Source organism: Dreissena polymorpha, chromosome 3 (genome assembly GCF_020536995.1).
Source record: "Dreissena polymorpha isolate Duluth1 chromosome 3, UMN_Dpol_1.0, whole genome shotgun sequence".
Classification (NCBI taxonomy): Eukaryota; Metazoa; Mollusca; class Bivalvia; order Myida; family Dreissenidae; genus Dreissena; species Dreissena polymorpha.
In genome coordinates, this window is record NC_068357.1 from 63423897 (window position 1) to 63436877 (window position 12981).

The 12981-nt window shown below is 35.6% G+C and overlaps 1 protein-coding gene across 11 annotated transcripts in view; it reads right to left on the minus strand.

Moving 5' to 3' along the window:
- Positions 1 to 12981, minus strand: part of LOC127874455 (dual specificity protein phosphatase CDC14A-like) — a 55311-nt gene that overhangs the window by 23187 nt on the left and 19143 nt on the right. For 9 of the 11 annotated variants that reach the window (XM_052418799.1, XM_052418798.1, XM_052418796.1 and 6 more), the window contains exons 8-12: positions 6543 to 6630; positions 3161 to 3391; positions 2541 to 2743; positions 1700 to 1822; positions 571 to 689 (exon numbers count right to left, since the gene is read on the minus strand). In XM_052418799.1, coding sequence (XP_052274759.1) covers positions 571 to 689; positions 1700 to 1822; positions 2541 to 2743; positions 3161 to 3391; positions 6543 to 6630 — 764 coding nt within the window. Of the gene's footprint in view, positions 1 to 570; positions 690 to 1699; positions 1823 to 2540; positions 2744 to 3160; positions 3392 to 6542; positions 6631 to 8784; positions 8873 to 12981 lie in introns of all 11 variants that reach the window. The other 2 variants (XM_052418792.1, XM_052418790.1) reach the window with 2 other exon arrangements.

The following is a 12981-nucleotide window of genomic DNA, read 5'->3' on the forward strand; positions in this document are numbered from 1 at the left end:
ATACAAATGAAGTGGTAATATGGCACTGGGACTTGTATAAATAATGTATTATCTGGTAAGTTGTAATTCATAGAATTTTATAAAATCTCTGAATTCATGTACATTGCACCAGACTCGAAATCTTCATTTTTACTCTTGCAAGTCTCTCTGTGAGCCATTGAAGTGATGGTGAATTTCAATGAATTCTGCATTTAACATGGTTTATAATATTACAATTATCATGGTTCATAATTACGTTGGCAGAAAGATTTGCTTTATCAACAATTTCCATTGTGTTAAAGTATATGAAAACTGTCTACAATCATTATGACTTATAGAGTTGCAACAGGTTATTTATTTATTTTGCTTTATTGGTAACAAACCTTTTTTAAAGTCAATCGTTCATTGACGCCTGTTGAATAAAACGTAAACATAAACAAGTTAAACTGTTGCATCCCTATTTATTTATATGATGAATGTCTTTTTGCTTGCCACACAAACAATTTTAAAAGCACAAAAAAAGAAAAAAGTTGATAAATCCAAAGAAACCAGATTATTTCACCCTTCAAATTCAAGGGAGAGAAGCCTTACCCTACAGCACCACTGGTGGCTGATCTAGAGTGCTTTCCCCTGAGCAACTTTAGCTGGTTCAGTTTGTCTCCCTGGGTTTCAATTCTGGTTCCTCTGGTTACAGGACCAGTGTAGATTCTCTACAATAGGAAAGTGAATCTTCAGCTCCAACAAAAGTTGAGAAACTTCATTATAAAATTCAGTCCTTTACTTGTGGCAAAGAAACAATTGCTAAACTGTGAAAAACCAAACAAGTGCACCTCATACGCTTGGCTGCGAGTGCAGTTTTGAATAAATGAAAGCTTGTCAGAATTTTTTTGTTTTTGTTTAGAGGTCAAAGTGATCTTGACCTTTGACCTAGTTACCCAAAAAATGGGTGTGGCATGTGGAACTCATCAAGGTGCATCTACATATGACGTTTCAAAGTTGTAGGTGAAAGCACTTTGATTTTAGAGCCAATGTTAAGGTTTTAGCACGGCGGAAGCGAGCTGGCTATGACAATACCTCGGGTTTTCTCCGAAAACAGCCGAGCTATAAATCAGAGACAACAGTTGAAAACTAGGGTCACTTGATTTCTTTCTCTTTGGTTAACATCCCAATGCCTATATTCAGATATGATAAATTAGAAGACATTATATTAAAGCCTCATATTAGTACGACAAGTTGTATATTGGCCAGTAACAACTTCAAAGCAAGAATTACTCTGATTTAAACATAATAAACATTACTAAAATTTGCATCATGGACATATTTAACAATCCTGTATTCTCTACTGTGACTTATTATACATATTATCATAAGTTGTTTTTTTTATTGATAATTAAGTTCCCAGTCTGAAGATTGATTAGCAATTAGCAATTGTGCCTTGTTCTGGGAAAACTGGGCTTAATGCACATGGGTTAAGTGTCATCCCAGATTAGCCTGAGCAGTCCAAATAGGCCAATGGGAGACTACACTTTACACCTAGACTGGATTGTCTTTTTTTTGAAGTCGCTTCCTTAGAAAGAAACATTACTTAAAAGCCGAAAGTGTTGTCCCTGATTAGCTGGTGTGAACTGCACAGGCCTTTCTGGGACAACTTAATGCACATTCATTAGTTCAGTTTTCCCTGAACGAGTTTCAATTGGGCAAGAGTCTGGACAATACTTACGTCGTCTTCGTTACTCCAGGCATTGCCGAAGCCTGCGTCTAGAGCGTCCTGTATGCGCATGTCATCCACGCCAGACAGCAGCTTGGACACGCTGTTGTGACGCTCTCGCTTCTTGTCATTCTCCTGAAACCATGGAAACACTTTAATAGAGGGAATGGCCTTATTATGGTTTTTAATTTCCTTGAACTGTTTTTGAGTGGTTTTGTTAGTTGAGTTTTTTGGTATATTTTCCTTATGCAACAATATTTCAGTCACTGACTGTCAATAAATCTATTCACACTTTTCATGACTACTCCCCACACAATATGGCCACGAATCAAACCCTTAATCCTTGGATTGGCAGTCAAATTCTCTAACAAATCGGTAAGCCTGTTCCAAACTTTTTTGGGAGTGATAGAGCAGAACAGAAACTTCCACTAGCTTTGAATTGTAGCCAAAGAAAATTGCAAGTGCATTTCTTGCTTAATTTTTCAAGTCCTGTCATAATATATTTTGGATACAGGGATATAAACAAAACACTGTGAATGCATTTTTAAGTTTCATATCAAAACCTTGAATGTTTCAAAATAAAGGCCTTTAACAAACATTAAGAATAGACACACACTGCATACTGAGAACATGACAAATTGAGCCCCACTGTAAGAAAATGGGGCTTCATGCATCTGCCTACATGTGATCACATATTAGCCTGTGCAGTCTGCACACGCTAATAAGTGACAACACTTTCTGCCTTGACTGCATTTTCATTTAGAATTGACTTCCTTTTAATAAAAAAAGGCTATTTTGGGATGACAATTTACCCCTTACTCACAGACTCCACAATGGCAGCACCAATACCCACCGGATCTCCTACCTTCACTTTGGCCCTGTGTAGGTCACCCTGCATCCACAGCCAAGCCTGCTTCTCCTCTAAGAAGTTCTGCTGTGGGCCGATGATGGAGCCCGGGCGACAGATCCTGCACCACGCTATCGACTCGGCCGCAGTGAACTTGTAGTGCTTCATCATGTAGCAGGCTATCAACGTGCCCGTCCGGCCTAGACCAGCTGGAGTTGAATGCAAGCAATATTTGTTTTATTATTATTATTATATTTCTGCAAATAATGTCTATAGTAACATTAATAATGTATCAGATTTTTTAAGTTGAAAAAAACAAAAAACATTTGTAATTATATTTTTGCAAATTAAGTATTAAGTAACATTAATTATGTTTCAGATTCTTCAAGTTGAAAAAAAAATCGTTTGTAATTTTTTAAGTATGATGATAAAAAATGGCCCAAGCACAACTGTATATCATAGGAAAAATCTAGCACAAAGAAAATTGGTCGATAACCTTTGTCAATACAGACAATTTCAGACAAAAACAACCAAATTTGCACATGAGTAAAGAGTTAATCGGTAAAATACTAATTCAGTAGTTTCATGCAAGTTATCACTGTGAAAATATCACAAACAATTTCTACCTTTACAGTGAACAGCAATGCCTCCCTCAGCATTTTCGGAGAGTTCCAGGAACTGCCTCACGATAGTGTCACTGGGCACGCTGCCATCGATGAAGAAGAGATCGAAGTGGTCAAAACCCGCGTCCATGAACCGGCGGGCATCGTAGATCTTCTTGTTTAACCGCACTATGCTGGTCACATTGTGTTTGCGGAAATATGGGAAATAGGCTTCTGGGGCGTGTAAAGGGTAACCTATGTAACAGAGAGAAAATGTACAGTGAATTATGGGTAAATTATAATAATATTTATATGATATATAATTAAATGTCATTAAAATATTCATGTAGGAAAAATGATATATTTTATGATCTTATTATTATCATTTAATGTTCTTTATTTCTTATTTTGTATAGATTAATACTATTTTTAATTATCCATAGAGTATATATTTTAAACAATTATTGATAAATAACATTCCATCTTAAAATATCTAAATAATGTTAATAATTTAAATTCCATCTATTTATCTTGAGAAAGTCATCTGAAATTCAGAACTTACAGAAATATTTTACTACCTGTATTTACGTGAAGGCACAATTTTTATAAATGTTGCAAAAAATTGCCAGTTGACAACATTCATAGTATGTCAATGAATATGGTTCCTTATAATTTATTATCAGAAAGTATCATTTGAGCTACTTATTGCTAGAATTCATAAGTTAGTTTTTAACTCATATTATGGTACACATTGTCTCAAAAGCTTAAATACTGATACAAATTATACCAAAGAAGAATACAGTGTTGCAATCAATGTTCTAATATTAGAAGTTAACCCTTTGCATGCTGGGAAATTTGTGGTCTGCTAAAATGTCGTCTGCTGAATTTCTAAAATTAGCATTTTCTTCGATTTTTTTCAAAGAATACTATCAGAATAGCAAACAGTTTGGATCCTGATCGGACGCCACGTTCTGTGGCGTCTCATCTGGATCCAAACTGTTTGCAAAGGCCTTCAAAATTCGGTTCCAGCACTGAAAGAGTTAATATGTGAGTTTCCACAGAATATCTTATAATTATAGCTTTTACATATTGAAGCACTTGAATCAGTATTGATAAAATGCCAAAGGCAAACTGAACTACACAATGTTCTAATCAACAAACAAGCTTTATGACATACAAATGAAGAGACCTATGACACCTTTTATACTTCATTACCCTACAGGCTTATGGCAAATAATTTCCTCATTAAACATTACACCATAATCATGTTTGTTGCAAGTGATGATTACTCTAGTATGGCCACGAGGGTGTTATTTAGCTTTAAAAAACATTCATCACTTAATAAAGCCATGTTCATGCATTTGTTTAACGAATGTTTATGAGAATGCAACAAATTAGACTACTTTCCAAACATCGGAACTTTGTAGGCAATTTAATAAGCCACAATTCTATAAGCCTTTATAAAGCTACTCAAAGCAGAAGAGTAGATTAGACTGACAGCTTAAAGAATGCAATTCACACTGACACACTATTTCATACATGCAGTTTAATCTCCTGATCATTCAAACCTTAAGCAGTTTCAAATTACGTCCAAAAATTGTGGCCATGTACATTAAACAGGAATATAATACTGAAATGATACATGTGTATTGATACTGCAACAGAAAATGAGTTATATACTTCAATCCAAAGTTTTTTGTTAAACAAGAAATTTCCAGTGAACACCAAAATTTCCCATTCCAGAAAGATTTGTAATAACAACAAATCAACCCTTTAGACCACAACAAGTTGATCAGATATTTGTCCGATTTGTCCCACCTGAAATTCTAAAAGTGAAATAAAAATATTTTAATTTTGTGTGCCCACATGGTCTATTTTGCCATGCATCCAATTTTTTTTTACCAGAGTTGGGTTTTTATTCATCAACTCTTCATATCTTACGACACAGCTGGATTAGTTTTTGTTACACAGTTCATAGAAAAAAATGGTAGCATTTAATAAGCTGAATATTTTTGGCCAAAAAAGTTCAACAAATCCGTACACACTATTTGTAGTATTCTGTTCTTTGAACTCACCCCTGATTAAATCCAAAATATATTACAAGTATTTTCATTATACAAGGGTTTTCATATGATTTTGGGGAAAGGGCCTGGCCTTTTTTTGAGGGGAAAAAAATCTCATGAAATGCCAGATTTTTTGGAAAACAAATCATGCGAAACGATGTATTTTGGGGAAAATAAGGAAATTCTTAAATAATCAATTTAACATATTTTACTGTTTTTAAAACAAATGCAAGGCAACAGATAATTTAATTATGCAATATGTTCTATTTTCTACACTGGATAAAGTTAACTTATGTATTTAAAGTTAACAAAAAAGAAAGAAAAAAGAGTTTTTTTTTGGTGGGGGGGGGGGGGGGAAATAAAATCTGGGGGAAAATTTACCTGCTGAGGGGAAAAAATCCGAGGGGAATGGGCCGTTTTTCGGCGGGTCACAAAGAAGGAAAAAACCCTGTTAAATTACAAGTATTTTCATATATATTTGTTGGGCTTGTTAGCTACAATGTTTTGAGGCAAAATTCAGTCAAACCACTGATCAAAGTGTTGTGGCCTTTTATGCAAAAGCTAAAAAAGCACAACAGCAAACCAGTGTTAGGCAAGATAACAGTATAGAATTGCCACCTAAGCCTATGGTAGAACAACAAGATACAATCAGTAACAATTATTTTAATTTGATAGCTGTAATGGATATAATGCAAAATGCTGATTTTAAGCACCCTACACCTTATTGAATTGACATAATAATTTGATAAACAATAGGAAACCCATTAGACACTCAGTTTAGACAAATAACAACTGTTGTAATTCACTCAATAATATAAGAGAAATTTGTCCTATCTTTATTGATAAGTTTAACATTCTTGGTGGTTATATTGACAAACTTCAGCGATGTTAACAATTATTATGTAAAAAGGTTTAAAGATTAATATCATTATTATTGATCAAATTTATATTCAAAATCAAGTAAACAAAAAACAAACAAAAACAATCATTTAACACACATCCACAGCCATGTATTAAAATTTTATTTGTACAATACTAATAAAAAAATCCATAGTTTATCAAACAAATAAATAAAGTAAACTTTAAATGGGAGCAAATGAAAACATTCTTTTTCAGTGCATTGATTGACATCCTTTAAGCAAATCCTGATGTATTGCGAAGAAATGAAAGAACAAAACTGCATGTTAACATACAAACACTGTGTTACAATTTATGTAGGAAAAATGCAACAGAAGTTAGTGATAAAAAAAGCAGCTGATATAAAACCTGATTACTGCAAACTGAACTGCAATACAAAGAAGGCAACCTTACTGCGACCAACTGGCAATCATTACATTACCTACCATTCTCAATTTTGCTGCGTGGATGGGGTCCACTAAATGCTAGAAACTTTTCGGGTATTATCCAGTTCAGATCCCCATTTTCTACCCGCTGTTAAAAAAAAGAGAAGAAAAAAAGAAGAGGATTACATGTACTATTAGTAAAGAGAAGGTTTCACTTGTTGATGGTGATGTTAATAATGCTACATAGGTAATGTTAATGGTGAAATCTGGGTGAACATCTTGTGATCACTTTGAATACAAAGACAATACAGAGCTCACATTGCAACATTAATCTTAAGTTACATGTTTTTGTGTCACCGTGTGTGAACATGGCTATATGGCTGCTGACCAGCCTTTGAGGAATCTGGTTAGAGCCATAGTTGCTGACCAGCCTACACCTTTGTTCAGTCTGGTCAGAGCTTCCCCACATTATAAAGTCACGCAAGGTTTCATGGTCTCATTAGCAGACATTATGACTCCTCAGCAGAGTGAACAGATGCAGAGGCATAGCTGGAGCTAATATGAGCCTCATTCTGAGAAAACTGGGCTTAATGCATGTGCGTAAAGTGTCGTCCCAGGCTAATCAGGGACGACACTTTCCGGAGAAAATTGGATTTTTGCTAAGAAGAGACTTCATTTAAACGAAAAATATCATAAAAGCGGTAAGTGTCGTTCCTGATTAGCCTGTGCGGATTGCACATGCTAATCTAGGACGACACTTAACGCACAAACATTATGCCCAGTTTTCTCAGAACAAGACTCATATGTTTGATTATGTCCTAAGGCCCCTTTTTGTGCATCACAGCTCATTTGTACGCAAAAAGACTTCTACTTCAGACCCTCCCTAAAGACTCTCCCCTTCCCCCACCTTACCCCTTCCGATGCCTGAGACTTTATTTACCCTTTCCCACTTAGAAGCAAAGTCAAAATGGCTATGTGCAAACAGCATAAAACCAGAACAGCCTGCGAGTAACTCGCAGTCTGTCCAGGTTTTATGCTGTTTGCTGCTCATCAGTATCTAAATGTTGGCATTGAAGCTTTAAAAACTTGAATCTAGTAAGAAAGATCTTACATTAAATTTAACTTTCTAAGGGACTACAAATGGGTCAAAATATGTATCTAAGTGGGAAAGGGTTTAGACAGTCTTTCCGATAAGTATGTAACTGTGAAACAATTGGCTTAAAGCATGACAAGCACTGTGAGCCCTGCAAGTCTTGTACAAGACATACATGCAACATTCTAAACTTCCGTCCAGAAAACAGCACCGTAATGGCACAAGTGTTCAAGTAACAGAATAACTGACAGATGAATTATATGCACACACCATTAAGTACTTATTTCTGTATCAATGAGCATAATGGTAACATTTGCCGCAGCTTGCAGCTCAGCCCACAAAGCAATTTGTCCATGTGTGATTTATCAACAGCTATACAGCTATTATGTATGTGCTTATATACATATGATTGAACAAAAGCTAGTAAGTGTTTAGTGCATTATTAATTGACTGTTCATTGATCTATTATTGTCGACTGTGTGCCATTACTGTTACTTCAACAATAACAACAACTACATGCTACATGGTACATCTGCTGTTCTCATGGTAACTTCAAATGTTTATTAAATTGTACGTTTCAAGATTCTTTTGCTTTCAACAAAACCATAAAATTGAGTCAAGCAAGAAAGACACTGCACCTCCATCTTGGTTCATGTTTCTAACAGTTGAAATTACCAATACAGCAATATTGTGAAAACAAACAGGAGTTGCAATCATATGTTGACCAAAACAGTTTCAGATAAACTTGATCAAGTCTCGTGCTGGACAAACTTGGTTTTATGTATGTGTGCAAAGTGACGTTCCTGATAAGCCTGTGCAAACAGCACTTTCTTCCTTGACTTGATATTTGTTAAAAAGTGACTTTCTGTAAACATAAAAATCCATATATTCCATTTAAAGCAGAAAAAATCTTCACTAATTGGCCTGTGCGACTGCACAGGCTTATGTGGAACAACACTTTAGGCAGATACAATAAGCCCACTTTTGCCAGAGAGAAGCTCAAATCTATTCCTTACAATGAAAATGTTACTATCTCACCAAGGTCAACGTATGAAAACAACTGTACACAAACGTTTTGAAACATACATGTATGTCTGATAAGTGACAGAGGGATACATGAGAAATAACATAACTAGAAGTGGTTATGTGGGGCTACACCATGGCTAGGTCTACAGCAAGCTGGTTCCAACAGGGGCCAACAGTTTTTACCATTTTCTATCTTGGTTTTGGGGTGAGGTCCACAAAATGCTAAGAATTTGTTTGGCACAATCCAGTTGAAATCGCCATTTTCTACTTTCTGCAACAGTGAAATGTGACACAATGAAAACAAAGACTGATGTAAAATGACTTTTCAATGAAAAAGCACTGGAAACATCTGAAATCAAGGCTGCTCTGCAATAAAAAAGCAACAAAAAGAATAAAGAGAGATGTTTTCATTCTGTAAATGCAGCAGTGACATTTCTAGTTTTATGAGGGCATAATTTCTGGAACAATGACAGATAGACAATTCATACAGTTGGGACAGTTCATGTCACAGGTTAAGTCTTCTGTTGTTTCTAAATCAATCTTCTTTATGTAATTAAAAGCTGTACTTATTTTCATGTATTTTAATGTCTATTTCCTTATTTTATTTGGACTCAGTTGCTAATAAACTTTATTGGAATTTCCCACCAACCAACCACACACACACACAAGCAACCAAGTTGCATAGTAACAATGTATCAGATAAATACTTACAATAAAATACAAAAAAATACAGGGAGCATTATGGGAAAAATATTGCAATACCATAATCCAATTACAATTAGTTAATTAACATTTTCAAAATGTTTTCACAAACGAATCAATGTAGCTATCAAATCAAGTTGAGAAACTGCTATAAAATAGGTAGTCTTGATGTAAACAAGGGCTGTTTTTAAAACATGCATGCCCCCCCATATGGGCTGTCAGTTGTAGTGGCAGCCATTGTGTGAATACATTTTTTGTCACTGTGACCTTACCCTTTGACCTAGTGACCTGAAAATCAATAGGGGTCATCTGCCAGTCATGATAAATGTACACATGAAGTTTTCATGATCCTAGGCCTAATTATTCTTGAGTCATCATCAGGAAACCATTTTACTGTTTAGAGTCACTGTGACCTTGACCTTTAACCTAGTGACCTGAAAATTTATAGGGGGTCATCTGCCAGTCATGTTCAATGTACTTATGAACTTTCATGATCCTAGGCATAAGCATTCTCGAGTTATCATCCAGAAACCATTTTACTATTTTGAGTCATTGTGACCTTGACCTAGTGACCTGAAAATCAATAGAGGTCATCTGCCAGTCATTATCAATGTACCTATGAAGTTTAATGATCCTAGGTGTAAGCATTCTTGAGTTATCATCCTGAAACCATTTTACTGTTTCGAGTCACTGTGACCTTGACCTTTGACCTAGTGACCTGAAAATCAATAGGGGTCATCTGCCAGTCATGATCAATGTACCTATGAAGTTTCATGATCCTAGGCGTAAGCATTCTTGAGTTATTATCCTGAAACCATTTTACTGTTTCGAGTCACTGTGACCTTGACCTTTGACCTAGTGACCTGAAAATCAAAGGGGTCATTTGCCAGTCATGATCAATGTACCTATAAAGTTTCATGATCCCAGGCATAAGCATTCTTGAGTTATCATCCGGAAACCATTTTACTATTTCAAGTCACAGTGACCTTGACCTTTGACCTAGTGACCTGAAAATCACTAGGCGTAATCTGCCAGTCATGATCAATGTACCTATGAAGTATCATGATCCTAGGCCGAAGCATTCTTGAGTTATCATCCGGAAACCATTTTACTATTTCGAGTCACTGTGACCTTGACCTTTGACCTAGTGACATGAAAATCATTAGGGGTCATCTGCCAGTCCTGATCAATGTACCTATGCAGTTTCATGATCCTAGGTCTAAGCGTTCTTGAGTTATCATCCGGAAACCATCTGTAGGACAGACCGACACGTGCAAAACAATTTACCCCCTCTTCTTCGAAGGGGGGCATAAAAACCAGCAGTCAACAATCAATGCTGACATTTAAACCACAGTATTGTAGTAACTGGTTGCAAAATGAATGACATTAATGGCAGTTATCTTGATGGAATATGTAACTGCATTATTACAGCCCACAGCATACTGAATCTGTGTATGGCCATTAAATATCTTGATTAGGGTACTGAGATATGTATAATAGTAAATAATGAAAGATTACAATGTATTTGATTTAAATCATGTTTGTTTGGAATTAGGTACTAATAAAATAAGGAAATACACATTAAATGCGACAAAATAGTATTATTGAGCCAAAGCCAAGAAAAGCCTTATACATAAACCAGTGACATATACTATAAGTGCCAACTTAATGAAATGACATATTGCATGAATTAATGATGTGCTGTAATCCATTCACACATAGCAGGAGCCAGGACAAGGTCAAACTGGAACCTAACTTCATAATGGACCATGTACATATAGCCAGTCCTGAGAAAAAACACACCAACATGCAAAACCACATGTTAAAGCTTGTTTTTTTTAGAGACATGACAATGTTGTGGTTGCTGTGTTGCCAAGAAAATGCATTATAGGACATGGGTGGCAAGTTTTGAGGCTTATTTTACAATCATACCACCAATAAAACATAGGCGGAAAGCATAGGCAAGTCTTTACTGGGTTACAACAAACTGTGCATAAAGAGGTGAAATGCATCAGCATTACAACATACTCTGCATTGTCTTGGCAAACATAATTGACACAACAATAAATAAAGCTATCTGTTTTTAAATGAAGCAAAATTCTTTAAAATTTCTACATTTCAATATGACATAACATCCATTAGAAGGGTAACTCTAAGAACAAATGCATATGTTTTGCTTAATTCAATTAATATTTATGAACATGTCAGAATTCTTAATAGTTAAAAATACTCAATTTACAAACATGTACAGTAATGTAATATATGCAAGAAACCTGATTACATGCACAGTCCTTTCTACAAGATGTTGACTATATACACATTAATCGTCACTTTATCTAACCATTGCCTTTGGTTATCACATTTAACAGTTAAAACAACCACAAAAGAGCATACATGGCAATCTTTGTTATATTTGTTAAAAGCAGATTATTGCTTAAACAATATCTGGGTTGAACTTCATCTGCTTCAAATAATTATTGCTTTTGATCTTTATATTTTGTATAACCAGGTGCTTAAGACAACATTATTTCCAGAACATCAAAGCCTTGAAAAAATAAAGATATTATTCTGTCACTGCAAAACCATGCTAATTTCATGCTGAATACTTCATGGTTAGCCTAGTTTTGCACTCAGCCATGGTTGAATGTAGCTTAACAATGACAATGGCAACATTACTGACATCTTCCCAATATGACCCAGTCATAGATGTTTTCCATTCACCCCCAGCCTCTGGGTCTCCCACCCCCAGCCTCTGGGTCTCCCCTATTTGACCCAGTCATAGATGTTTTCCATTCATCCCCAGCCTCTGGGTCTCCCCTATTTGACCCAGTCATAGATGTTTTCCATTCATCCCCAGCCTCTGGGTCTCCTCTATTTGACCAAGTCAAAGATGTTTTCCATTCACCCCCAGCCTCTGGGTCTCCTCTATTTGACCCAGTCAAAGATGTTTTCCATTCACCCCCAGCCTGTGGGTCTCCTCTATATGACCCAGTCATAGATGTTTTTAATTCACCCCCAGCCTCTGGGTCTCCTCTATTTGACCCAGTCATAGATGTTTTTCATTCACCCCCAGCCTCTGGCTTCCTTCCAAGCCTGTGATCTAGATCTTGTAAGAAACTGGGCCAAACTCTGCTACTGGCATATATCCACCCACTCTATCCCTCCAAATGCATGTTTGTTTACAAATAAGTGGTACAGGTATATGCCCTACTGCATTTTTTTGTTAGTACAGTTGTCTCTTCAGATAAATGCTTGTGCAGTTTACCTGTGCTGGATTTTCTTTCCAACTAAATTAACAGTGACTTTCTGTAGACTGATTCATGGGTCCTTTTTGTTAAAGCTCTACTTTTGATAATTTTACTGTATTGCATTGAAATTCACTTAATAAATAAAGTAACTTTACAGGTTAAAATGAAGGAAAAGTTTATCAAACTAAGAATTTGTTCAGCCACACTGATAGAAATTGCTGCCACAGCTATGCTGTCAACACCATGAATCTATATAAAGTGTAAAAAATCACTGATACATTACACATCACTAACTTCTACTGTGAAAATTTATATTCGAAAAATAGGTGATGCATACATAAATCCCTTTAAATATGAGCTTACAAATGCATCAATTCAATGTGAAAACGTCTTATCAGACTAGAAGAAATTCAATACTTTTCTTAAACTA